Consider the following 26,626-nt stretch of genomic DNA (forward strand, 5'->3'; position numbering starts at 1 on the left):
AAGAACTCATTCTACAAGGGCCACTTGGCTGACCTGGTCACAAATATTACATCCCTCTCCCTCCAAATGCGGGAAAGTAGGCTTGTTTTCTCGTAGCCTCTCATTTTCTAACTGGGTCCATTTCCTCCGACAGCCTCGGATACAGGTGTCCACTGGCCCACAGCTCACCTCTTGCTCCCATACTGTCTTAGAAGAAATTCATCCTCCTTTCAGGCGGTAAAGGCATTGAGGCTGCGACATCCAGTGTCCATATCAGTCTCCAAAGGTTTCTCCATGGAGAGGGCCCACGGATGCGGAGCACATTTTCGCTGTTCAGTGGCGCCATGTTTGTTTTATTTTTGCCGGTTTGAGAGTTTTCAGATTTCATCTGGTCTATGTGCTCATTCAGGACAACCTCTGTGACCCAAATTTTGTATGTTACGGGTCCTGACCTCATGCCTTTTACTTGTACAGGGCCATTTCCATGCTTTCGGCATCAAACTTCATCCTCTGAACTAAACCGCCTCTCTCAATTAGCAGGGTCTTGTGTATGGCAATTGCACTCCGGATGTAATTTCAGCCTCCCCATGCCAGGTCCAGGAGGGTTGGATTTAATGTGGTGTGGAGTTTCCTCCCCATTAGCAACTCTGCTGTAGTCTGTCCCTGTAGTTGCATGAGGTGGTGGTCTGACAATCAAATTGGAGCCAGAGTTTGGTACTGAGTGAAACTGAACTCTGATTCTTTAAGTCTGCCTTCAAAGTCTAAACCGCTCTTTCTGCTAGATGGATGTATGGATAGCACGGAGCTATCTTTACATGCCAAATGCCATTTGATTTTAGGAAATATTCAAATTCCCTTATGGTAAATGATGGCCCATCATCTGTGACCAAACTGTCCACAAGTCCAAGTATTACAAAAGATGCTTGCAGTTTTCTATCATCTCCTCTGTGTTTGACAGATGAATTCCATGCTGGCCCAACACTGAGTAAGAACATTGGGCCCATGGAGGGGGGTGGTGATGATGGCTGCTAGCAGTCATTTTTGCCTTTGTTGGTACTGTGGGCATTGCCCTACCAACACAGCTAGGTTGACATCCAAGCCTGGCCATCAGACATAACTTCTCACCAACATCTTTGTTTTGGAAATCTGACAATCCTGGTTGAGTTCAGCTGGCAACTGGCAGCAACCTTTGTTCAGAATAATCACTCTCGCTTCCCAGTGTAAAATGCCATATTCTATGCTGATCTGGTTTCACTAGGTCCATAAAATTTTCAATTCTGGTTGTGATGGCCCTTTGGTTTCCCCCTCACACCACATGTTTTAGCTTTGCCTGGGCTAGATCTTTTTGCATCCAGAGACTGATATTATTAGCTGTCACTGGAAGGCTGTCCAGTAAGTTTAAAGCCAAAACGGACTCTTCCAGTGGCAGTAGCACTGGTGGTATGTGCAGTAGGCACCTCAAGGTGCCTGCTGCTGAATTATGTTCCAACTTGCAATTGTACACACTTACAATGACAGCCCACTGCTAAATTCAACCTGAAACTATGGGCAGCCTGCCCCTGTCCTCTGAGTAACCCTAACAGGGATTTACAGTCTATTACTGTTACAAATTTGCATGCGTAAAAGGTATTCCAGAAAAACACCTGGCTATTTAATTAGGACACTCGGGCAGCCATTTTCTAATCAAAAAACAAACATTCAGCCAATCATGGTAAATCTTTCTCAACCAATTCCATCCCATCAGGCTTGGGCCTGAACTTTTCACTACAAATCAGTGGTAACTGAACCAGCTGCTTCTCATGAGCAGTTGCAGGTGCAGCTTTAATCTGTACAGGTTCTCAGTCTACCTAAGGTCTGTGCAAATTTAATGGCTGAAGTCCAGAGCGAAGTTTGTAAAGGATTGGTTCAGCGATCACTTATCCAGCCATGACTGTATCATCCTCCACTGGAACTAGGTGACCATTTAACCCAGCGTTTATCTTGACTGTTGCTAATTTGAACGTTGCTCAGCAATTTAACTGCTCCAAGCCAGATGTAGGTAGGCTTTCTAGTGTGTGCACTCTCCAACACTGATCTGTGATTACTCTCTCAATTCAGACCTAGTTGGTCTCCACTGCTATCTCGAGTCTGCATCCGTCAGCAATTACAATGGCTTGCTGGCCTGGATCCTGAAGAAAATGTTAACCATTTGACCAAAGTTGCTTCGTTTTAGGGTTTTGCTGTGGTCTGACCTCGACTCTCGCTGCTTAGGACAGGTCCTGAGCGAGGCAGAATTAGAATTAGCTTTATCGTCACATGCTCAGATGACTACAGTGAAACATTTAGAAGTTGCCATTTACATCACGATTTTAGGTACAAAGGTACCGAGGTACAGATTCAATTCTTAGCCCAGACAGGGGATTTGAAAAATAATGAAATACAATCCCCAAAATGACAAATCATAGGAATGGATTTGAAAAATAAAACAAACAAATTTCAAAACAATCCTTCCAACCTAGTCCACACCGGACAGAAAAGCCATGCCAGGCCAAGAGGTGACAAAGCTGCCACACCGATCGCCAAGAGGAAGAAGGCGGCTTATGTTAGGATGAGATGTGAAGGCTAAGTTAGGGCGCTTGAGGGCTACGAGGTAGCCAGGAAAGACCTAAAGAGAGCTCAGAAGAGCCAGGAGGAGACATGAGAAGTTGTTGGCAGATAGGATCAGGATAAACCCTAAGGCTTTCTATAGGTATTTAAGGAATAAAAGAATGACGAAAGTAAGATTCGGCCCAATCAAGGATAGTAGTGGTAAGTTGTGTGTGGCGTCAAATGAGATGGGGGAAGCACTAAAGGAATATTTTTCAACAGTATTCACTCTAGAAAACGACAATGTTGTCGAGGAGAATACTGAGATACAGGCTACGAGACTAAGTGGGATTGAGGTTCACAAGGAAGAGGTACTAGAAATCCTACAAAGGGTAAAGATAGATAAGTCCCCTGGGCCGGATGGGATTTATCCTAGGATCCTCTGGGAAGCCAGGGAGGAGATTGCCGAGCCTTTGGCATTGATCTTTAACTCGTCATTGTCTACAGGAATAGTGCCAGACGACTGGAGGATAGCAAATGTGGTTCCCCTGTTCAAGAAGGGGAGTAGAGACAACCCTGGTAATTATAGACCAGTGAGCCTTACCTCAGTTGTTGGTAAAGTGTTGGAAAAGGTTATAAGGGATAGGATTTATAATCATCTACAAAAGAATAAGTTGATTAGGGATAGTCAGCACGGTTTTGTGAAGGGAACGTCGTGCCTCACAAACCTTTGAGTTCTTTGAGAAGGTGACCAAACAGGTAGATGAGAGTAAACCGGTTGATGTGGTGTATAGGGATTTCAGCAAGGTGTTCGATAAGGTTCCCCACAGGAGGCTATTGTACAAAATGCATAGGAATGGAATTGAGGGAGATATAGCAGTTTGGATCGGAAATTGGCTTGCTGAAAGAAGACAGAGGGTGGTAGTTGATGGGAAATGTTCATCCTGGAGACCAGTTACTAGTGGTGTACCGCAAGGGTCCGTGTTGGGTCCACTGCTGTTTGTCATTTCTATAAATGACCTGGATGAGGGCATAGAAGGATGGGTTAGTAAATTTGCAGACGACACTAAGGTCAGTGGAGTTGTGGATAGTGACGAAGGATGCTGTAGGTTGCAGAGAGACATAGATAGGCTGCAGAGCTGGGCTGAGAGGTGGCAAATGGAGTTTAATGCAGACAAGCGTGAGGTGATGCACTTTGGTAGGAGTAACCGGAATGCAAAGTACTGGGCTAATGGTAAGATTCTTAGTAGTGTAGATGAGCAGAGAGATCTCGGTGTCCATGTACACAGATCCTTGAAAGTTGCCACCCAGGTTGACAGGGCTGTTAAGAAGGCATACAGTGTTTTAGCTTTTATTAATAGAGGGATTGCGTTCTGGAACCAAGAGGTTATGCTACAGCTGTACAAAACTCTGGTGCAGCCGCACTTGGGAGTACTGCGTACAGTTCTGGTCACCGCATTATAAGAAGGATGTGAAAAGGGTGTAGAGGAGATTTACTAGGATGTTGCCTGGTATGGAGGGAAGGTCTTATGAGGAAAGGCTGAAGGACTTGAGGCTGTTTTCATTAGAGAGAAGAAGGTTGAGAGGTGACTTAATTGAAACATATAAAATAATCAGAGGGTTAGATAGGGTGGATAGGGAGAACCTTTTTCCTAGGACGGTGATGGCGAGCACAAGGAGGCATAGCTTTAAATTGAGGGGTGAAAGATATAGGACAGATGTCAGAGGCAGATTCTTTACTCAGAGTAGTAAGGGAATGGAACGCTTTGCCTGCAACGGTAGTAGATTCGCCAAATTTAGGTACATTTAAGTCGTCATTGGATAAGCATATGGACGTACATGCAATAGTGTAGGTTAGATGGGCTTCAGATCAGTATGGCAGGTCAGCACAACATTGAGGGCCGAGGGGCCTGTACTGTGCTGTAATGTTCTATGTTCTATGTATGCACTGAGGCCGAGAGTCCAAGTCCAAGTCCATGCTAAGACTGGGAGTCCAGCACATTGCCTAGAAGTAAAATAAGAAAAAAAAAAAGTGGACAGAGAAGATGAGCTCTGACTGAGAAATCCTACCCCTATTGCTAACTTGGATCTGTATGCAATTGCTTTCACTCAAGTGACATTCCCCAGCATCAGCTGGACTGGTGAGTGTCCACTTCGATCAGCATACCCTGTAACTTATATGCTCTATTTAGCACATTTTCTAATACCAAGCCAGTTGTGGCGCCTGTTTGAAGTCCATTTGGGCTTCAGCAAATAGGCATTTCTGCACAGGTACATCATTAATTCCACATACCAAACATGGTCTCAGCATCTCATTAAGAGATAAGCCAACTCGCACGCCTCTACCAGTCGTTTTAATCTCATTCAAAATACCTTTATGGATTCCCCTGGTATTCAAACTGCTGAATAAAACAAATAGCATTTCAGAATTAGAGACAGCTTGGGATAGTATAACATTCCTTAATTCTGTCAACTCTTGAAATGTTTCGGCATCGGGTGCCTCTGGGAAGATTAGGCTCCTAGTGACTAAAAAAAGGTGCAGGTCCACAAGTTGTCAGGAAGTAGTACTTGCTGCTTTTCATCCGCCCCAATGTCATTTGCCCTGAAAAAAAATCATACAGTCTTTCCACATACTGGGCCCAGTTTTCGAAGACAGGTTCGAACAAGTCAAGCTCCCCAAATAATGGCATGATGCCAGAAAGTTATCCCAATTCAAAGACAACTGATCCAAGTGAATTTCTTCAGACACATGCTTTTGTTTTGTTACCACAGAAGCCGATATTCTGTCAGCAAGTAACCCTTCATTGATATAGATATACTACTTGACACTGGTCTGGCTTCATCAGAGGCTTCTCTCAGAGTGAGCAGACCCTCTGATACTCCTGTTTATCTGTCAGTCAGGGTAGGAAGGGACAATTATTAAAACTGTGTCAGCTGATAGGGTCAATGTTTACAAACAAATACAGTTTTAATACAACTAGCCTCTAGCATCAACGATAAATCAGATCAATATGTTAACTAATGTTCAAGGCAGAGTCAATTTGGTTGGAAGTAAGAAATAGCAAGGTGCAGAAAAACACACATGGGAGTTGTTTACAGGGCACAAAACAGTGGTAATGTAAAACACACAGTAATAAAACCAAAGAATTAGAGACGGGTGTGTTACAGTACAATAATGAGAGATTTTCAAATCTCTATACAGTACTACTTGGATTTACTCAGCCTAAATGGTGGAGGACTAACCATTTCCAAGTATTGCAATATGTTGGAGGAACCAGAGGAGTTCATTAATAATCTTGTTATAATGAAGTTTTTAAGGAGGACCATAAAAGAAAAAAAAAAATAACAATTTGAAAATTATGAGATTCAATTAGAAACTAGGTCTTACATCTTAATGGAGCTCATGCAGATGAGAGACAAATTGGCACGATGGTTTGGAAACTTTCATTTAAAGATATGATAAGCAATGGCTATATTTAAAGAACTATGACATAGTTTACAGCAAAAATACACCTTTCTTTGATGCACAACACCCAGCAGGGAAACCATTCCAACTGTGGCTCACTAAAGAAAGCAAGAATTGTATTAGATTCAAAGAGGAGGCAAAGTTGTGGAATAAAATGACAATTCTGTAGATTTGCAGCATTTTATTGAAATCTACAAAAGACCAAGAACAAGGTTAAGAAAGCGCGAATGAAAACAGAATGAAAACAGACTGGCTAGAAGTAAACTAAGAGTTTCTGGAGGTAGGGGAAAAAAATTAATAAAAACAAATTTAGGTCCATTACAAGAGGAGTCAAAGGAAAAGGTAGAGAAATGAAGCAAATACTGTATTTGTCTGCACAGAGGAAAACAAACATTTTTAAAAACAGTGGAGAATCAAAGTACTAAAGTAAATGAGGAATTGCAAGGTACTAACATTAGCAAAAGATATGAGAAATTAAGTGTAATTAAAGTAGATAAATCCTCTCCCTGGATATGATAATCTACTCTCCAGAGCTTTGAAAGAGATGGCTGTGGAGATGATAGATATGTTGGCGGTCAATTTGCAAAACTCTATTGCATTAGAATGGTCTCTGCAAGGACAGCGGCAAATGCTTGTTAGGTAACCCAAACTTCCAGGTACAATGGCTCCACAACCAAGCAGATTCCCTCTACCCCGATGAAGTGGGAGGGAGAGGAAGTAGAATACCAATTATGAGTAAGAGTTGTATAGCACAAAAACAGACCCTTCAGTCCAACACATCCTGAGCAGATATCCTAAACAGATCTAGTCCCATTTGCCAGCATCTGGCCCTTATCTCTCCGAACCCTTCTTATTCACGTACCCATTCAGATGTCTTTTAAATGTTGAAATTGCAACAGCCTCCATCACTTCCTCTGGCAGCTTGTTCTATACACGCACCATATGTTGCACAAAAAGTTACCCCTTGCATTCCTTTTAAATCTTTCCCCTCTCACCTTAAACCTATGATCTCCAGTTTTGGGCTCCCTTACCCTGGAAGAGTGATTTTGGCTATTCACCCTATGCATGTCCCTCATGATTTTATAAACTTCTATAAAGGTCACCCTTCAGTTTCCATATTCCAGAGAAAATAGCCCTAGCCCATCCTGCCTCTCCAACCCCGGCAACAAAGAAAATTACAGCAGAGGAACAGGCCCTTCGGCCCTCCAAGCCTGCGCCGATCAAGATCCTCTGTCGTCTGTGTCCATTTGCTCCCTGCCCATCCATGTACCTGTCCAAATATATCTTAAAAGACGCTAACGTGTTTGCGTCTACCACCTCCGCTGGCAACGCATTCCAGGCACCCACCACCCTCTGTGTAAAGAGCTTTCCACGCATATCTCCCTTAAAAACTTTCCTCCCCTCACTCTGAACTCATGGCCCCTAGTAATTGAGTCCCTCACTCTGGGAAAAAGCTTTTTGCTATTAACCCTGTCTATACGCCTCATGATTTTGTAGACCTCAATCAGGTCCCCCCTCAATCTCCATCTTTCTAATGAAAATAATCCTAATCTACTCAACCTCTCTTCATAGCTAGCACCCTCCATACCAGACAACATCCTGGTGAACCTCCTCTGCACCCTCTCCAAAGCATCCACATCCTTTTGGTAATGTGGTGACCAGAACTGTACACAGTACTCCAAATGTGGCCGAACTAAAGTCCTATACAACTGCAACATGACCTGCCAACTCTTGTACTCGAGACCCCGTCCAACGAAGGAAAGCATGCCATATTCCTTCTTGATCACCCTATTGACCTGCGTTGTCACCTTCAGGGAATAATGGACCTGAACACCCAGATCTCTCTGTTCATCAATTTTCCCTACGACTTTTCCCTTAAATCTTGTCTGAACCCTCTCCAGTTCAACAACATCTTTCCTATAGCAGAGAGATTAGAATTGAATGTAGTATCCCAATAGTGGCCTAGTGCCTTCTTCACCATTATGAGCCTATACCCGAAAGGTCTCTGTTTGACAACACCCCCCAGGGCCCCACCATTAGGTGTAGAAGTCCTGCCCTGATTTGCCTTACCAAAGTGCAACACCTCTCAGTTATCTAAATTATACTCCGTTGCCACTCCTTGGCCCATCTGATCAAGGTCTCATTGCGCACCGAGATAACCTCTTTCACTGTTCACTACACCACCACTTTTGGTGTTACCTGCAAACTTACTCACCATAACCTCTACATTCACATCCAAATCATTCATATAAATGACAAAAAAAAGTGGTCCCAGCACCCATTCTTGTGGCACACCACTGGTCACAGGCCCCAAGTCTGAAAAACCTGCCACTGCCCACTTCGTCTCCTACCTTCTGGCTAATTATGTATCCAAATGGCAAACTTTCCCTGAATCCCTGCTCTGCCTTCATTGTTCACTGCACTGTCTTCAATGAAATTCAAAAAATTCAGACAAGTTAGTGAGATATTTTCCCACACAAAACGCTATGTTGACTATCCCTGATCAGTCCATGCCTTTCCAAATACATGTAAAATCCTGTCCCTCAGAACATCCTCCAACAACTTATCCACCACTGATGTCAGGCTTATTGGTCTATGGTTCCCTGGATTTGCCTTACCAACTTTCTTAAATAATGGCACCACATTAGCTACCCTTCAGTCTTTCGGCATCTCACCTGTCTATTTATTGGTAATAGAAATATTTCTGCAAGGGGCCAGTAATCACTTTCCCAGTTTCCTGCAATGTTCAGGGTACACTTGATTAGGACCCTGGGATTAATGCACCTTTATATAGGTGTTAAGATGTCCAGCACAACCTCCCTCTGTAATATGAAAACTTTAAGATATCACTACTTGTTTCCCCAAGTTCTCCGGGCTTCCACATCCTTCTCCACAGTAAATACTGACTTGAAATACTCGTTTAGTATTGCACTGATCTCTTGCGGCCCATACAGACAAAGTTGCTGATCTTTAAAGGAGCCCTATTCTCCTCTCAGTTACTCTATTGTCCTTATAGATATAGGATCTCTTTGGATTCTACTTAACCCTATTTGCCAAAGCTATCTCATGTCCTCTTGCTAACCTCCTGATTTCTTTCTCAAGTATACTCTTACTGCCCATACACTCCTCTAGGGGTTCACTTGATCCCAGCTGTCTATACTGGATATAGGCCTCCTTTTTCTTGAGCACAGCCTCAATTTCTTTAGCCACCCAGCATTCCCCATGTCTACCAACCTTGCCCTTCACAGTAACAGGAATATACTGTCTCTGGACATATGTTGATGGCACTTTGGTGGCATGGGTGACAAAGTGAGAGTTGCTTGATTTGTTTGTCCTTTAATCTTACACGTGGTTGTTAGTCCCTCTCAAAGTGCTAAATGCCTTGTTAGACCATCCAGTGTACTTCATCGCCAACTATTGAGATTTGCCTTTGGCTGTCTGCACTGAGACCCTTTTGTAACCATCTAGAAATAAGGGAATAATGCATATACATAGCAATGGACCATTCTGACCCCTTTCACGCCCCTTTGTTTAACATCCCTCTGCGTGCAATGGTGTACCTGTCAATGAATGGCCCAGCATTAGCTGTGTCAAGGGGGTTAAGCACACAGAGGGTTAATGCTGTAGCATGGCCAGACAGCAGGCAACTACATACCCGTGTCCTGCACACAGCGCTCTGGTCTACGACCAACGTTCCATCCCTCTAAAAGCCCTATGACTGGAGTTACTAAAGTCCCCCATCCCCTGGGGAGAGGGTGGGTGGGGTCATCACTCTGTGGTCACAGCCATTTTCTTCCCCAATGTACACTTTCCATTTGCATCACGATGGAAGGCAACAGCGAATGCTCCTTTGCCTCTGGGCTCCAACTTCATCCTCCACTTGAACATGCCTGTGAGACAAATATCCACAGATCTCACATTTCCCCAAGTCCCCACACAACTGGTCTGCAGCATTTGATTAAAATGCTGAAACAGAAAGCAATTACTCAGAGTTGGCAATGTGGAACTTACTACCAAATAGTGGTTCAGGCAAAAACTGGAGGCATTTAAAAAGAAATCAGATAAGGAATTAAAGAATACATTGACAGGAAGGCAAAACAGATGGGGACCAGGGCAGAGCATGCATCCGTTGAGCAGAATGACTTACTTTCTGTAATGTAAAATTTCATGTATTTCCTAATTCTAAATTCAACTGAAGATATATAAGAAGAATCCAATTCTATTAACACTAATAACTCACCATACCCGATTATTAATTAAGCCAGTTTCCTAACAAAGCAGTTGAAGACATTTCTTTATTATAGTTTGAAAGACTGTCAAACAGTTTAAATTCAATAATTGTTATAATGTAAATCTACCTAAACAGTATACACCATCAAATCAAATATAATTAGACTGACAATATATTCATTAGAGTAACAACCTGAAGTAGGCACTTTACTCCATCACGCAAGTTGTCTCCAGCCACTGCTGCATAGAAGGCTTTTTTTTTGTTTCTCGATAGCCACTGCTGATAGTTATCCATGCTCAGGTTCATGTCATTTACAGTTTGCTTTCGTGGACCCTAACAAAAAGACGCAATGCAGTAATCATATATTCAGGCTTAACAGCATGTTACTTTTCTCAACATTAAACTTTTGACTTTACCTCCACATTAAATATTCTAGAACTTTCCCCACAAGCGCTGACAGCATGTAAATTTAACTTAAGTTTCCCTTTCTTTTCTATTTTTTTCCCTGCCCCCTCCCAAATAGTTAAATATAAGTGGTTTTAATCTATTACAGCATTACTGTAAAGTGACAAATTAAACGTTCAGGCTGACTATAGAAGCCTTCGGGGAGTACAGAGTGTGTAAGAGGGATTTTAAAAAAAAGGGACAGTGAGACAGCTAAAAGGGAATAAGAAAGAATACTGGCACGTTAAAATAAAGGAAAATCCCTTTTAAGAGGTACATTAAGGGTAAAATAATAATCAGACAAACAGTAGGGTCCATTACAAACCACAGGAGTAACTTGAGTGTGGAGCTGAGATGAGGTAGGATTCAAAATAAATACTTTGGTCAGTGTACACTAACAAAAGGGATGATTTAGGTATAGAAATCAGTCAGGTCTGTGAAACAATGAAATAAATTAGCATAGACAGAGGAGGAGGATCTGAATGGCTGGCAGGCTTGAAAGCAGATAAATGTCAAGGGCCAGATTAAATTTATCCCAGGCTGTTAATTGAGCCAAGAGAAGGAAATAGCAGTGGCATTTGCATCAAGGATCAGACGACTCTTGGTGTGCATATACACCAGTCCCCTAAAAGGAATCAGGAAAAGTGGATAAAGTGGTTAAGGCAGCATGTGGTATACCTTGATAATAAAATGTGAGGCTGGATGAACACAGCGGGCCCAGCAGCATCTCAGGAGCACAAAAGCTGATGTTTCGGGCCTAGACCCTACATCAGAGAGGGGGACGGAGTGAGGGTTCTGGAATAAATAGGGAGAGAGGGGGAGGCAGACCGAAGATGGAGAGAAAAGAAGATAGGTGGAGAGGAGAGTATAGGTGGGGAGGTAGGGAGGGGATAGGTCAGTCCAGGGAAGACGGACAGGTCAAGGAAGTGGGATGAGGTTAGTAGGTAGGAGATGGAGGTGCGGCTTGGGGTGGGAGGAAGGGATGGGTAAGAGGAAGAACAGGTTAGGGAGGCAGAGACAGGTTGGACTGGTTTTGGGATGCAGTGGGTGAGGGGAACAGCTGGGCTGGTTGTGTGGTGCAGTGAGGGGAGGGGGACGAACTGGGCTGGTTTAGGGATGCAGTGGGGGAAGGGGAGATTTTGAAGCTGGTGAAGTCCACATTGATACCACTGGGCTGCAGGGTTCCCAAGCGGAATATGAGTGGCTGTTCCTGCAACCTTCGGGTGGCATCATTGTGGCACTGCAGGAGGCCCACGATGGACATGTCACCTAAAGACTGGGAGGGGGAGTGGAAATGGTTTGCGACTGGGAGGTGCAATTGTTTATTGCGAACCGAACCGAGCCGAGGTGTTCTGCAAAGCAGTCCCCAAGCCTCCACTTGGTTTCCCCAATGTAGAGGTAGCCACACCGGGTACAGTGGATGCAGTATACCACATTGGCAGATGTGCAGGTGAACCTCTACTTAATGTGGAAAGTCATCTTGGGGCCTGGGATAGGGGTGAGGAAGGAGGTGTGGGGGCAAGTGTAGCAATTCCTGCGGTTGCAGGGGAAGGTGCCGGGTGTGGTGGGGTTGGAGGGCAGTGTGGAGCGAACGAGGGAGTCACGGAGAGAGTGGTCTCTCCAGAAAGCAGACAGGGGTGGTGGGGTCAGAATGTAGATGGCGGAAGTGTCGGAGGATGATGCGTTGTATCCGGAGGTTGGTGGGGTGGTGTGTGAGAACGAGGGGGATCCTCTTTGGGCAGTTGTGACAGGGGCGGGGTGTGAGGGATGTGTTGCGGCAAATGCGGGAGACACGGTCAAGGGCGTTCTCGACCACTGTGGGGGGGAAGTTGCGGTCCTTGAAGAACTTTCCTTTATTAGTTGAGACACAGTTTAAAAGCAGGGAAGTTATGATGTAGTTGTACAAGTTGTTGTGGGTAGTTCTGGAATCCGCACTGTGAAAGGAATGCGATAGCACTGAAGGGAGCGTACAGATGTCTGAAGAAGGGTCCCGACCTGAAACATCAAACTTTCCTGCTCCTCTGATGTTGCTGGGCCTGCTGTGTTCATCCAGTTTCACACCATCTTCTCTAGGTGTAGAGTAGACTGACCAGGACGTTGTCTGGGTTGGAGTTTCAGATATGAAAGAAAGGTTGGGCAGACTGGGTTAGTTTTCCTTAGAGCAGAGGATATAAAAGAGGGACTTGATTGTGATGTATAAAATCATCAGGGGCATAGGTAGGTGAGGCAGTAAGAAACTTTTCCCCTGGATGTGGATGGGGACAATCAAAATGTGGAGCTGGTTTAAAGAACAGATATTGCATGTCTTTGATAGGAATGTCCCTGTCAGGCAGGGAGGAAGTGATAAGGTAAGGGAACTGTGGTTTACTAAAGAAATTATATCTCGTTTAGTGGAAGAGGGAGGCTTGTGATGTTGAGACGAGATGGTTCAGATGAGGCGATGGAGAGTTACAGATTAGCTAGGAAGGATTTAAAGAGAGAGTTAAGAACAGCCAGGAGGGGACATTAGCAGTCATTAGCAGGTAGAATAAAGGAGAACCCTAAAGCTTTCTATAGGTGTGAGGAATAAGAGGATGACTAGGGCCAGTCAAAGGCAGAAGTGGGAAGTTGTGTGTGGACCCTGTGGAGATCGGAGAGGTGCTAAACGAATATTTCTCATCTGTTTTCACTCGGGAAAAGGAGAATATTGTAGAGGAGAAGACTGAGTTACGGGCTACTAGAATTGAAAGGATTGAGGTTAGTAAGGAGGAGGTGTTATCAATTCTAGAAGGTGTGAAGGTAGATAAATCCCCTGGGCCAGATGGGATTTTTCCAAGGATTCTCTGGGAAGCTAGGGAGGAGATGGCGGAGCCTTTGGCCTTGATCTCTTGAGTCCTCATTATCTACGGGTTTAGTACCAGAGGACTGGAGGATTGCAAATGTTGTGCCCTTGCTCAGGAAGGGCAGTAGAGATGACCCAGGTAATTATAGACCAGTGAGCCTTACGTCTGTTGTAGGAAAAGTTTTGAAAAGGATTATAAGAGATAGGATTTATAATCATCTAGCAAGCAACAATTTGATTGGAGATAGTCAACATGGATTCGTCAAGGGCAGGTCGTGTCTCACTAACCTCATTGAGTTTTTTGAGAAGGTGCCCAAGCATGTGGATGAGGGTAGGGCAGTTGACGTGGTGTACTTGGACTTCAGTAAAGTTTTTTGATAAGGTTCCACATGGTAGGCTATTGGAGAAAATGCAGAGGAATGGGATTGAGGGAGGTTTAGCAGTTTGAATTAGAAACTTGCTTTCTGTAAGAGGGCAATGAGTGGTGGTTGGTGGAAAATATTCAACCTGGAGTCAGGTCACTATTGGTATGCCACAAGGATCTGCTTTGGGACCACTGCTGTTTGTCATTTATAAAAATGACTTGCGTGCAGGCATAGGTGGGTGGGTTAGTAAGTTTGCAGATGATACTAAAGCCAGTAGAGTGGTGGACAGTGTGGAAGAATATTGCAGGTTGCAGGGAAACTTGGATAAACTGCAGAATGGGGCTGAAAGGTGGCAAATGGAGTTCAATGCAGATAAATGTGAGGTGATTCACTTTGGGAAGAATAATAGGAAGGCAGAATACTGGATCAATGGAAAGATTCTTGGTAGTGTGGACGTGCAGAGAGATCTTGGTGTCCATGTACGTAGATCCCTGAAAGTTGCCACCCAAGTTGATAGTGCTATTAAGGCATACGGTGTGTTAGAGATAATGGGGACTGCAGATGCTGGAGAGTCCGATAACAAAAAATGTGGAGCTGGATGAACACAGCAGGCCAAGCAGCATCTTAGGAGCACAAAAGCTATAGATATGGTCACAGTTGGGCCAAATTGGGAAGGTCTGATGTGGACTGTTGTCCATTGGGAATGATCTGGTTCCGTAAGCAGGTGCTGAGGAAGGTGACAATAAAATGTGAGGCTGGATGAACACAGCAGGCCAAGCAGCATCTGAGGAGCACAAAAGCTGACATTTCGGGCCTAGACCCTTCTCCTCAGATGCTGCTTGGCCTGCTGTGTTCATCCAGCCTCACATTTTATTGTCTTGGATTCTCCAGCATCTGCAGTTCCCATTACCGCTGAGGAAGGTGACGTGGCTGTGGTACCTGGTTTGCTTCAGGATATGGTCGAGCAGTTTCAAGGCCGAACAGATGACAAGAGAGTTGCAGTGGGAGAGAGATACCCTGAGGTTGGTCCGGAGGGAGAAGGGTAACTTCTTCAGGTTAGGTATCCTGAAAGAGGCTTCGCAGTGAGGTTAAAATTGTGATCAGCGATAATGGGAACTGCGATAGGGTTAGGGTTAGAGAATCCGAGAAAAGCTTTTGTGGTCCTAAGACGCTGCTTGACCTGCTGTGTTCATCCAGCTCCACACTTTGTTATACGGTGTGTTAGGTTTTATTGGTAGAGGGATTGAGTTCCGGAGCTATGAACGTCATGCTGCAAATGTACAAAATGCTAACGCGGCCTTACTTGGAATACTGCGTACAGTTCTGGTCACCCCATTGCAGGAAGGAATGGGAAACATTGGAAAGGTGCAGAGGAGATTTACCAGGATGTTGCCTGGTCTAGAGCGAAGGTCTTATGAGGAAAGGCTGAGAGACTTGGGTCTGTTCTCATTGGAAAGAAGGCGGCTAAGAGGGGATTTAATAGAGATATACAAGATGATCAGAGGATTAGATCGGGTGGACCGTGCATGACTTTTTCCTAGGATGATGACGTCAGCTTGTACGAGGGGGCATAGCTACAAATTGAGGGGTGATAGATTTAAGACAGATGTCAGAGGCAGGTTCTTTACTCAGAGTGGTAAGGGCATGGAATGCCCTGCCTGCCAATGTAGTTAACTCAGCCACATTAGGGGCATTTAAACAGCCCTTGGATAAGCATATGGATGATGATGGGATTGTGTAAGGGGATGGGCTTAGATTAGTTCACAGGTCGGCGCAACATCGAAGGCTGAAGGGCCTGTATTGTTATATGTTCTATTGAGAGAAGGATCAGGGCCAGGGGTATAAGTTTAAGGTTTTACAGGGCACGTGAGGAAAAGCTTTTACTTCCAGAGGGTGGCAGTAGCATTCTGAAATTCACTGCCGATGAGGATGGAATAGGCAGGAACACTAACTTCATGCAGTCACATCACATCCAGAGTGAAACACAGCTCTAATATATAGTTCAGGGAATTTGAAGGCAACATGGGAATTCAGTGCAGAGGGGAAGGTGATTTTTGCTTGCATATTCTGGCTCCTAGATTGTAAGGTTTTGTTTGGTAACTGGGTAAATTGAAGCCCAAAATAGGGGCCCAACACAAAACAGTGACCATGCAGGCAAACTAAGTTTATTGGTTGGTGCTAGTTACCAATTTGACCATTATAGGTTACTTTCAGATTCAAGGCAAATAGGGGAAATATTTAGAGGTTACAAACTAAACGTCCAGTCTGAAGATTTTAAAAATTAAAATAAGGGCTAAAAACTGAGAGAGAGATGCTGGGCCAGGCAATGTTTTGCAGTTGCATGATGTAGGAGCTGAAGGACATGGTGGTTCACAGTGACCACATCTGTACCGAGTGTTGGTTGCTTGAGGAACTCCCACTCAGAAGCTGATGAGTCAGAGTCAGAGTCAGAGTCCGAGCTTTGAACACAGTGACAGAGAGGGGGATGAGTTATCTAGATGCTGCGTTTCAGGAAGCAGTGACACCCCTAAATTAACGACTTCGAATTCAGTTAGTGGTCAGGGACAGGAGGGTGTGCCTACCAGCAAGGTAGATAGTGGGATCCAGGAAGTTTTGCTGAAGGAGCCTCAGCCCTTGGGCTTATCTAATAGGTTTAAGATTCCTGCTCAGTGTGGATTGAGTGGGGGCTGTGGGGTAGATGAGCAAACTGACCAGAATACCGTGGTACAGGGAACCATTTAAGTGGTGAGAAAGAAATGTAGTTATAATCAGGGGCAGTAGAGTCAGGACAGACTGTTCTCTGTGGCCTAGATCAAGAGTCCTGAAGACAGTGTTGCCTGCCCAATGCTCAGGTTCAGGATTTCTCATCTGGGCTGCACAGGAATGCCAATTGGGAAGAGAAAGATCCAGGTGCACAAAGACACCAACAATACAGAGACAGTGGGTTCTACTGAGGGAATGAGCAGATCCGGGCAAAATTAAGCAGCAGAACCAATAAATTAATAATCTCTGAATTAGTACCTAAGCCACAACCAAACTGGCACAAGGTCAGCAAGATTTAAAAAAAGACAAAAGACAATCGTGTGGCTCAAAAGATTAGTGCAAGAGAAACATGTTGAATTCATGGAATATTGTCACCAGTACTGGGCAAGGAGGGAGCTGTTCCGGACTTCACCTGAATCATACTGGGACCAGTATCCTTGTGAAATGATGGCTAAGGCTGTGGATAAGGTTTTTAAGTAGCGGGATTCAGTTGCATGGAAAAAGTTAAGGACTCAGCAGAGGTTAAAGTTTCCAGGACAGTAATAGGACAGAGTATGGAAAGGGTCAGGAATCTAACTTTAAGCATAAACAGATAAAGGGACAAGAGAAAGAAGAGGATTGCAGGCATTACAAGTGAGGGTGTTGTACTTAAATACATGCAGTATATGAAACAAGGAGCTTATACCGTAGATTGAAATTGGCAGATAAGATGTTGTGGATATCACAAATGTGGCCTCAAGGGATCAGGACTGGGAAATGAATATCAGAAGGATGCAATATTGTATCAAAAGGACAGGCAGGTGTGTGGAGGAGGTTGGGCTGACGAGGTAGTAAGAAGTAAAATTAAAATTGTATAGCGTTGGAGGGCATAGAGTGTGTGTGGGTAGAGTTGAGGAACCACAAAGGAACAAAGACCCTGATGGGAATTATGTACAGGTCTCCGAACAGGAGCCAAGGATGTGGGGTAAGAAAATAAATCAGGTACTACTACAATAAATCATGAGGGATTTCAACATGTGGCTTGAATGGAAAAAATCAGGTTGGTAGCAGACTTCAAGATAAGGAATTTGTCTACAAGGTGGTTTCTTTGGAGCAACTAATAACTCAGAAGGGAGCAGGCAATTCTGGATTTGGCAATGTGTAAAAACCCCCAGGGGTCAGTGATCATAACATGAATGCACCCTGCATTTTTGGAGGGAGAAGCTTGAATCAGATGAACCAGTCTTACGATAAAGACAACTTCAAAAGACGAGGGAGAAGTCAGCCAGAGTTGATTAGAAGGGGAGCCTAGAAGAGAGAGAGAGTGGCTAAGCAAAAACAGAAATTTATGGGGGTAATTTGGGAGGCACAGCAGAAATTCACACGAAGGAAGAAAGGGGAAGATAAGGCAACCATGGCTGACAAGGCAAGTCAGGAACAGCTTAAAAGCAAAAGTAAAAGCATTAGATGTGGTGAAGATTAATGGGAAACCAGAGGATTGGAAAGCCTTTAAAAGATAGCAGAGAATAATTTTTAAAAACAATAAAGGGCAGAAAAGGTGAAGTATGCACATAAGCTAGGTCATAATATAAAAAGATATCCAATAAAAGGTAAGAGGCAAGAGTGAATACTGGACAATGATGTTGGAGAAAAAGTCTTGGAGAACAAAGAAATGGCAGAGGAATTGAACAGGTACTTTACATCAGTTTTCACACCAGCGTAATTCCAGAACTTCAATCGTCAGGGAGTAGAGATAAATGTAGTGGTGATCATGAGGGAGAAGATGCTAGGGAAGCTGAAGGTCTTAAAAGGTGGATAAATCACCCAAGCCAGCTGAACTACACAGTTCTGAAGGAGCTAGCTAAAGGAATTGTGGAGGCATGGGTGATGATCTTTCAAAAATTAGCCATTTTCCAGTCAGCAAGTTCCCACAGGACCGGAAAATGGCTAACGTAACACCTATTAAAGGGAGGGAGGTAGAAAGCAGGAAACTACAGGCCTGTTATCCTGATCTTGGTCATTAGTAAGCTTTTAGAGTCCATTGCTATTGATGTAATAGCTAATTACTTGGAAGTGCATCATAAAACAGGACCAAGTCAGCACAGTTTCATTAAGGGGAGGTCATCCCTGACAAATCTATTAGAATTCTATGAAGTGGTAATGAATAAGTGAGAGAAAGGAGAGTCAATGGATGTAATCTATTTGGACTTGCAGAGCGGCCTTTAACAAGGTGCCACATAGACTGCTAATAAGAGTCCATGGTATTAGGGGAAAAGTATTGGCATGGAATTTCAGAATGCTACTGCCACCCTCTGGAAGTAAAAGCTTTTCCTCACGTGCCCTGTAAAACCTTAAACCTATACCCCTGGCCCTGATCCTTCTCTCAATAGAACATATAACAATACAGGCCCTTCAGCCTTCGATGTTGCAGAGGATTGGCTGACTGGCAGAACGCAGTGTAGGGATAAAAGAGGTCTTGTGCAGGACACCAGCTGGTGACCACTGGAGTTCTGCAGGGGTCCTTGCTGAGACCATGACCATTCACATTATACATAATGATCTGGATGAAAGAACTGAAGGCATTGTGTCATCTGCAAACATAGCAACAAAGATAGGTGGAAGGACAGGTAGTGTTGAGGATACATGCAGGCTGCACAAGGACTTGGAATTATGCTAGGAGACTGGGCAAAAAGTGGCAGATGAAGCACAATGTGGGAAAGTGTAAGGTTTCACTCTTTGGTAGGAACAGTAGAGGCACAGACTATTTTCTAAACAGGGAAAGGCTTTAGAATTCTGAAGCATAAAGGGCTTGGGAGTCCTAGTTCAGGATTTTCTTCAGGTTCATGTGCAGTTGGCAGAATGAAGGGAGATTTGTTGAAACTTACAAGATACTGAGAGGCCTGGACAGATTGGATGCAGAGAATAAAGCATCTAGTAGATGGAGAGACTTAGGACCCAGGGCACACCTTCAGGGTGAAGGGACAACCCTTTAGAACTGAGATGAGAAGGAACTTCTTCAGCCAGAGGGTAATTAATTTGTGGCACTCATTGCTACAGAGGGCTAGTCATTGAGTGCATTTAAGACACTGGTAGATAGGTATTTGATTGGTATGGGGATCAAGGGTTACAGGGAGAAGGCAGGAGAATGGGATTGAGGAACATATCAGCCATGATCAAGTGGCAGAGCAGACTTGATGGGCTGAATAGCTTAATTCTGCTTCACATCTTATGGGCTTACTGTCAATGGTCTTATAACACTTAAGTATTACTTAGGTATCTTCTTGATATTGCACGTGCACAAGGCTTAGGAGCAAGTGCTGGAAAATGAAATCTTCACAGTTTAGTGGCTGTTTCTGACTAGCATGGATACAATGTGCTGAATGGCCTTTTTCTGTGCTGTAGATCTCCATAACTGAGGCCTGACAGCTTGGCAAATATTTCACTTTGTCAATCAGAAATGTTGATTATTGTCAAACCCAACCACCACAGACCAGGCATTAAAACAGTAATGCACTGGGTGCTGAAATCCCTGCGTCTCCTTGTTGTCATCTCCGAGGACCGCTAAAGAGAGTTCGATTAAAGAGCCATCCTGTTCCAGCAATAAATGCTTCAAGATTGAAACGTGACCATCTGATTGGGAGTGTAATACTATAATGCTGTGTTATTGAAACTAGCCTGCCCAGAAGGTAGCTTTTTAGTCACATGAAAAAAATCCTTCACTCAAAACATTATCAATCATATCTGCATTACTAAATTAAAAAAAAGTGATCAAAACTGTTGCAAAGGAATATGTCATATAGTCATTACCATAAATACTTGGCTGCAGATGCACAGACTAAAATTCTTGGTGAAAGAAAGTGTCAAATCCAACAAGGCTGGCCTGGATTTTGGCGATCCTGTCAAAACAATACACTGTGGCCTACACAGAGGGGGGGGAAAAAAGGTGTAAACTATTTTTCACAACAAAATGAAATCACACAGAGCAAGTTCACAAGATGTGTCCATTTGGAAAAGTACTTAAACGGCACGATAAAATACATGATTCTCTCAGTTATAAAAATATTTATAGTAGCATTTTGTGAACGATTAAAAGGCTGAATTGAGAGATTAGGATGATGGCACACTGAATTCAAATGAAGTTATCAATAAAGATTTAGCACACTCTTTGGCATCATTTTTTCTCCTCCCGCAGTATCAATTTTATTCTAGCACCATTTATCAGGAACTCCTGTATTCAGGAAAAACAGCTAAACAAGTTGAGTTGCCGATCAAGTTGAAGAATTTTCAGACAGTAAACAAGGAAGCAATGATTAGCAAGAACTGTTCTGTCTTTTTGAAATAAAAGATGGTGAACAAAGTAAGATTGGAACATATAAATGTGATTTAGATAGAAGCTAAAATAATGAACACAAGCAATAATTAAATGTTTTCATAACTGAAATAACCTTTAGAATTCTGTAGTAAAATGGAAAGAACAAAACTCCAGACTTCTAATTTTTTTCAGGGCCAGAGAGGTCCTTCAAAAGTAATTAGGACTTGGTATTCAATTTTAAAACAGTTACACCTCATTTAAACTACGCTCAACTCTTTCAATAATTCTTACTGCAGGAATATCATGCAAAATGTTGATGGTCACATAATATCATCAACTCCACTATGTCAAATCATAAAGGTACCCAGAAACCTTCTGTTTGTTTAGCAAGACATTTTTCTGAGCCAGTAACATATCATTCAGAGTTTTTTTATAAAAAAAGAAAATCAAACAGGGCATATGTTTTTTTTAAGATTGGCCAGTAATTGTTTGGCTCTCTTAGGACACGACAAGAGGACAATCTTATCACAGCACTGATTCTGTTGTAGAATGTTCTCATGTTCCAAATGCCAAGACATTCATTAGAGACAATACAGGAGTTTTAATATTGAAATCATCAAACATGGTCCATTTATCAGTAAATAAGTGGACTTTGGAGACCTTTCAGCCTCTGGTTTTCTCCTAAATCAGGTTGACATTTTCATCATGCTGATAATCACAGTGTATTTCTCTACAGTTGGCAGGCCAATACACTTATTCATAGATAAGAGATAATGGGAACTGCAGATGCTGGAGATTCCAAGATAACAAAATGTGAGGCTGGATGAACACAGCAGGCCAAGCAGCATCTCAGGAGCACAAAAGCTGACGTTTCCGGCCTAGACCCTTCATCAGAGAGGGGGATGGGGGGAGGGAACTGGAATAAATAGGGAGAGAGGGGGAGGCGGACCGAAGATGGAGAGTAAAGAAGATAGGTGGAGAGGGTGTAGGTGGGGAGGTAGGGAGGGGATAGGTCAGTCCAGGGAAGACGGACAGGTCAAGGAGGTGGGATGAGGTTAGTAGGTAGATGGGGGTGCGGCTTGGGGTGGGAGGAAGGGATGGGTGAGAGGAAGAACCGGTTAGGGAGGCAGAGACAGGTTGGACTGGTTTTGGGATGCAGTGGGTGAGGGGGAAGAGCTGGGCTGGTTGTGTGGTGCAGTGGGGGGAGGGGATGAACTGGGCTGGTTTAGGGATGCAGTAGGGGAAGGGGAGATTTTGAAACTGGTGAAGTCCACATTGATACCATATGGCTGCAGGGTTCCCAGGCGGAATATGAGTTGCTGTTCCTGCAACCTTCGGGTGGCATCATTGTGGCAGTGCAGGAGGCCCATGATGGACATGTCATCAAGAGAATGGGAGGGGGAGTGGAAATGGTTTGCGACTGGGAGGTGCAGTTGTTTGTTGCGAACTGAGCGGAGGTGTTCTGCAAAGCGGTCCCCAAGCCTCCGCTTGGTTTCCCCAATGTAGAGGAAGCCGCACCGGGTACAGTGGATGCAGTATACCACATTGGCAGATGTGCAGGTGAACCTCTGCTTAATGTGGAATGTCATCTTGGGGCCTGGGATGGGGGTGAGGGAGGAGGTGTGGGGACAAGTGTAGCATTTCCTGCGGTTGCAGGGGAAGGTGCCGGGTGTGGTGGGGTTGGAGGGCAGTGTGGAGCGAACAAGGGAGTCACGGAGAGAGTGGTCTCTCCGGAAAGCAGACAGGGGAGGGGATGGAAAAATGTCTTGGGTGGTGGGGTCGGATTGTAAATGGCGGAAGTGTCGGAGGATAATGCGTTGTATCCGGAGGTTGGTAGGGTGGTGTGTGAGAACGAGGGGGATCCTCTTGGGGCGGTTGTGGCGGGGGCGGGGTGTGAGGGATGTGTCGCGGGAAATGCGGGAGACGCGGTCAAGGGCGTTCTCAATCACCGTGGGGGGAAAGTTGCGGTCCTTAAAGAACTTGGACATCTGGGATGTGCGGGAGTGGAATGTCTTATCGTGGGAGCAGATGCGGCGGAGGCGGAGGAATTGGGAATAGGGGATGGAATTTTTGCAGGAGGGTGGGTGGGAGGAGGTGTATTCTAGGTAGCTGTGGGAGTCGGTGGGCTTGAAATGGACATCAGTTACAAGCTGGTTGCCTGAGATGGAGACTGAGAGGTCCAGGAAGGTGAGGGATGTGCTGGAGATGGCCCAGGTGAACTGAAGGTTGGGGTGGAAGGTGTTGGTGAAGTGGATGAACTGTTCGAGCTCCTCTGGGGAGCAAGAGGCGGCGCCGATACAGTCATCAATGTACCGGAGGAAGAGGTGGGGTTTGGGGCCTGTGTAGGTGCGGAAGAGGGACTGTTCCACGTAACCTACAAAGAGGCAGGCATAGCTGGGGCCCATGCGGGTGCCCATGGCCACCCCCTTAGTCTGTAGGAAGTGGGAGGAGTCAAAAGAGAAGTTGTTGAGTGTGAGGACGAGTTCAGCTAGGCGGATGAGAGTGTCGGAGGAGGGGGCCTGGTCGGGCCTGCGGGACAGGAAGAAGCGGAGGGCCTTGAGGCCATCTCCATGCGGAATGCAGGTGTACAGGGACTGGACGTCCATGGTGAATATGAGGTGTTGGGGGCCAGGGAATTGGAAGTCCTGGAGGAGGTGGAGGGCATGGGTGGTGTCACGGACATAGGTGGGGAGTTCCTGGACCAAAGGGGAGAAAATGGAGTCCAGATAGGTGGAGATGAGTTCGGTGGGGCAGGAGCAGGCTGAGACGATGGGTCGACCAGGGCAGGCAGGTTTGTGGATTTTGGGAAGGAGATAGAAACGGGCCGTGCGGGGTTGGGGAACAATGAGGTTGGAGGCTGTGGGTGGGAGGTCCCCTGAGGTGATGAGGTCATGAACGGTGTTGGAGATGATGGTTTGGTGCTCGGGTGTGGGGTCATGATCGAGGAGGCGGTAGGAGGTGGTGTCGGAGAGTTGGCGTCTGGCCTCGGCGATGTAGAGGTCAGTGCGCCATACTACCACTGCGCCACCCTTGTCTGCGGGTTTGATGGTGAGGTTGGGGTTGGAGCGGAGGTCTGCCCGTTCTGCGGGGGAGAGGTTGGAGTGGGTGAGAGGGGTGGAGAGGTTGAGGCGGTTGATGTCTCGACGGCAGTTGGAGATGAAGAGGTCGAGGGAGGGTAGGAGGCCTGGGGGTGGTGTCCAGGAGGAGGACTTGTGTTGGAAGCGGGTGAAGGGGTCAGTGGAAGGAGGGTTGGGTTCCCGGTTGAAGAAGTAGGCATGCAGGCGAAGACGGCGGAAAAACTGCTCTATGTCCGACCGTGGCTGGTATTCGTTGATGTGTGGTTGTAGGGGGACAAAGGTGAGCCCCTTGCTCAGGACTGACCGTTCGTCCTCAGTCAGTGGGAGGTCTGGGGGGATGGTGAAGATGCGGCAGGGCTCAGTGTGGCTGTCTTCTCTGGGGTTGCAGGCTGTGGAGGTTGTGGGCGGAGCGATGAGGTCGTCGGCCGTGGGTGGGGTTCCGTTGGCCGTGGGCGGGGTTCCGTCGGCCGTGGGCGGGGTTCCATCGGCCGTGGGCGGGGTTCCGTCGGCGTCGACCGTGGGCGGGGTTCCGTCGGCGGTGGGAGGATCGGGGTGGGCGGCAGCAGCTGAGGTGAGGGTGGTGTGTGGGCAGTAGTACCTGGACGTGGAGGTGGTGACTGCAGCAGCGGTTCCGGAAGTTCTGTGGCTGGCGGAGGCGGATGTGACGTCATCGGTGGGGTCTCCGGCCGTGTCCTCATGGTCAATGGCGGCGGGTGCATGGTGGGGGAGGGGCAGGGACAGAGTCGGGATTTGGGAGGCGCAGGAATCCTCTTGTGGGTGGCAGGGGCCAGTGAGTTTGTTGTACTTACGATTTTTGGTGTCCAGTAAAGCTGAGTGGAACTGGGTGTTCAGTCTGTGGATCCTGCGGAGGATAAAAAACAGCAGGGGTCCTTTGCAGGTCTGGGAGAGGGAGGCTCTGAGCTGGGGCAGGCTGGATTGCAGTGCCTGGAGGTGCCGGCGCATGGCTGCAAGTGTCTGTTTCAGGACTCGCAGGGAGAACCGCTTCTGAAGGGTCTGAATGTTCTGGGTGTAGAGGTGGTCATGGTTGGGGCCAAATTGGGAAGGCTGAAATGTGGACTGTAGTCCCTTGGGGATGATCTGGTTCCGTAGGCAGGTGCTGAGAAAGGTGATGTGGCTGTGGTACCTGGTTTGCTTCAGGACATGGTCGAGCAGTTTCAAGGCCGAAGAGATTACAAGAGAGTTGCAATGGGAGAGAGATTCCCTGAGGTTGGTCCGGAGGGAGGAGGGTAACTTCTTCAGGTTAGGCATCCCTGGAAGAGGCTTCGCAGTGAGGTTAAAATAGTATCAGAGATAATGGGAACTGCAGATGCTGGAGATTCCAAGATAACAAAATGTGAGGCTGGATGAACACAGCAGGCCAAGCAGCATCTCAGGAGCACAAAAGCTGACGTTTCCGGCCTAGACCCTTCATCAGAGAGGGGGATGGGGGGAGGGAACTGGAATAAATAGGGAGAGAGGGGGAGGCGGACCGAAGATGGAGAGTAAAGAAGATAGGTGGAGAGGGTGTAGGTGGGGAGGTAGGGAGGGGATAGGTCAGTCCAGGGAAGACGGACAGGTCAAGGAGGTGGGATGAGGTTAGTAGGTAGCTGGGGGTGCGGCTTGGGGTGGGAGGAAGGGATGGGTGAGAGGAAGAACCGGTTAGGGAGGCAGAGACAGGTTGGACTGGTTTTGGGATGCAGTGGGTGGGGGGGGAAGAGCTGGGCTGGTTGTGTGGTGCAGTGGGGGGAGGGGATGAACTGGGCTGGTTTAGGGATGCAGTAGGGGAAGGGGAGATTTTGAAACTGGTGAAGTCCACATTATTCATATGTATTTTAGTCAATCAAGTTTCAGCAATTCAATGCTAAAGTACTTATGAAACTTCTCCGCATTAGCCTCAAAATCCATCTTGCTCAGCACGACTGTTCCATTTAACAGTGCATAGAAACAAGAGGTTGTTTCTCTTGTTCCTCCAGCATCAAACAGATCAGGACCCACCAGACATCAATTACCTCACTAAATTCAGAAGGGAGATCCATTCTAAAATGGCTAGCTTCTCTGCAAAGCATTTCTATTATTTAGTTGCCTGTCAGTTTTCACACGCAGTGCATTCAAGATTCTTTTCCTTGACTAAACATTCATATAAGTTTTTTTTCCCCCACAGATAACTTATTTGATTTTCTAGTATTAGTAACTAGTTTTAATTTTGATAGGTTCTTAGGGACATACTAAAAGTATTAAAGTAATGCCCAGAAATTCTGATGGCCAAAAAGCAATTTCTATAGTACAGATGGGAATTAGAACGTAGAATTCCTTACACAGTGGACTCCAGGAAACTACATGGAAAATTGAAAGTTTCTGCAAATGAAACCCTCCAAGAAAACCTGAAAGTCAAAGAAATCTGAGAGTTTAGGCTCACTTAAACTAAAAAGTTACCCAGGAAATGCTAAGAGATGAAGTTGAAAAATCTAACGACTCCTGGATAACAATTAAAGCTTAACACCAACCCTCCAGATGTGAGGAGACCTGATATCAGACCTGCACTCACCCTGACCAGACACCACTCCCCCGAACTATCCAAAGTACTCATTCACTAACCTTACACCCCAGTCCCTCACTCTTGGTTT

General features: G+C 45.5%; 1 protein-coding gene across 9 annotated transcripts in view; it reads right to left on the reverse strand.

The window, feature by feature from the left end:
- slc12a1 (solute carrier family 12 member 1) overlaps positions 1-26,626 on the reverse strand; it is a 133,838-nt gene that overhangs the window by 39,128 nt on the left and 68,084 nt on the right. For all 9 annotated transcript variants that reach the window (XR_007246462.2, XM_048520510.2, XM_048520509.2 and 6 more), the window contains 2 exons: positions 20,421-20,532; positions 10,434-10,574 (listed from right to left, as the gene is read on the reverse strand). Coding sequence is in view for 8 of the 9 variants with exons in the window: in XM_048520510.2 (XP_048376467.1) it covers positions 10,434-10,574; positions 20,421-20,532 (253 nt within the window). In the remaining variant the exon portion in view is untranslated. The remainder of the gene's footprint in view (positions 1-10,433; positions 10,575-20,420; positions 20,533-26,626) is intronic.

Source organism: Stegostoma tigrinum, chromosome 36 (assembly GCF_030684315.1).
Source record: "Stegostoma tigrinum isolate sSteTig4 chromosome 36, sSteTig4.hap1, whole genome shotgun sequence".
Lineage (NCBI taxonomy): Eukaryota > Metazoa > Chordata > Chondrichthyes > Orectolobiformes > Stegostomatidae > Stegostoma > Stegostoma tigrinum.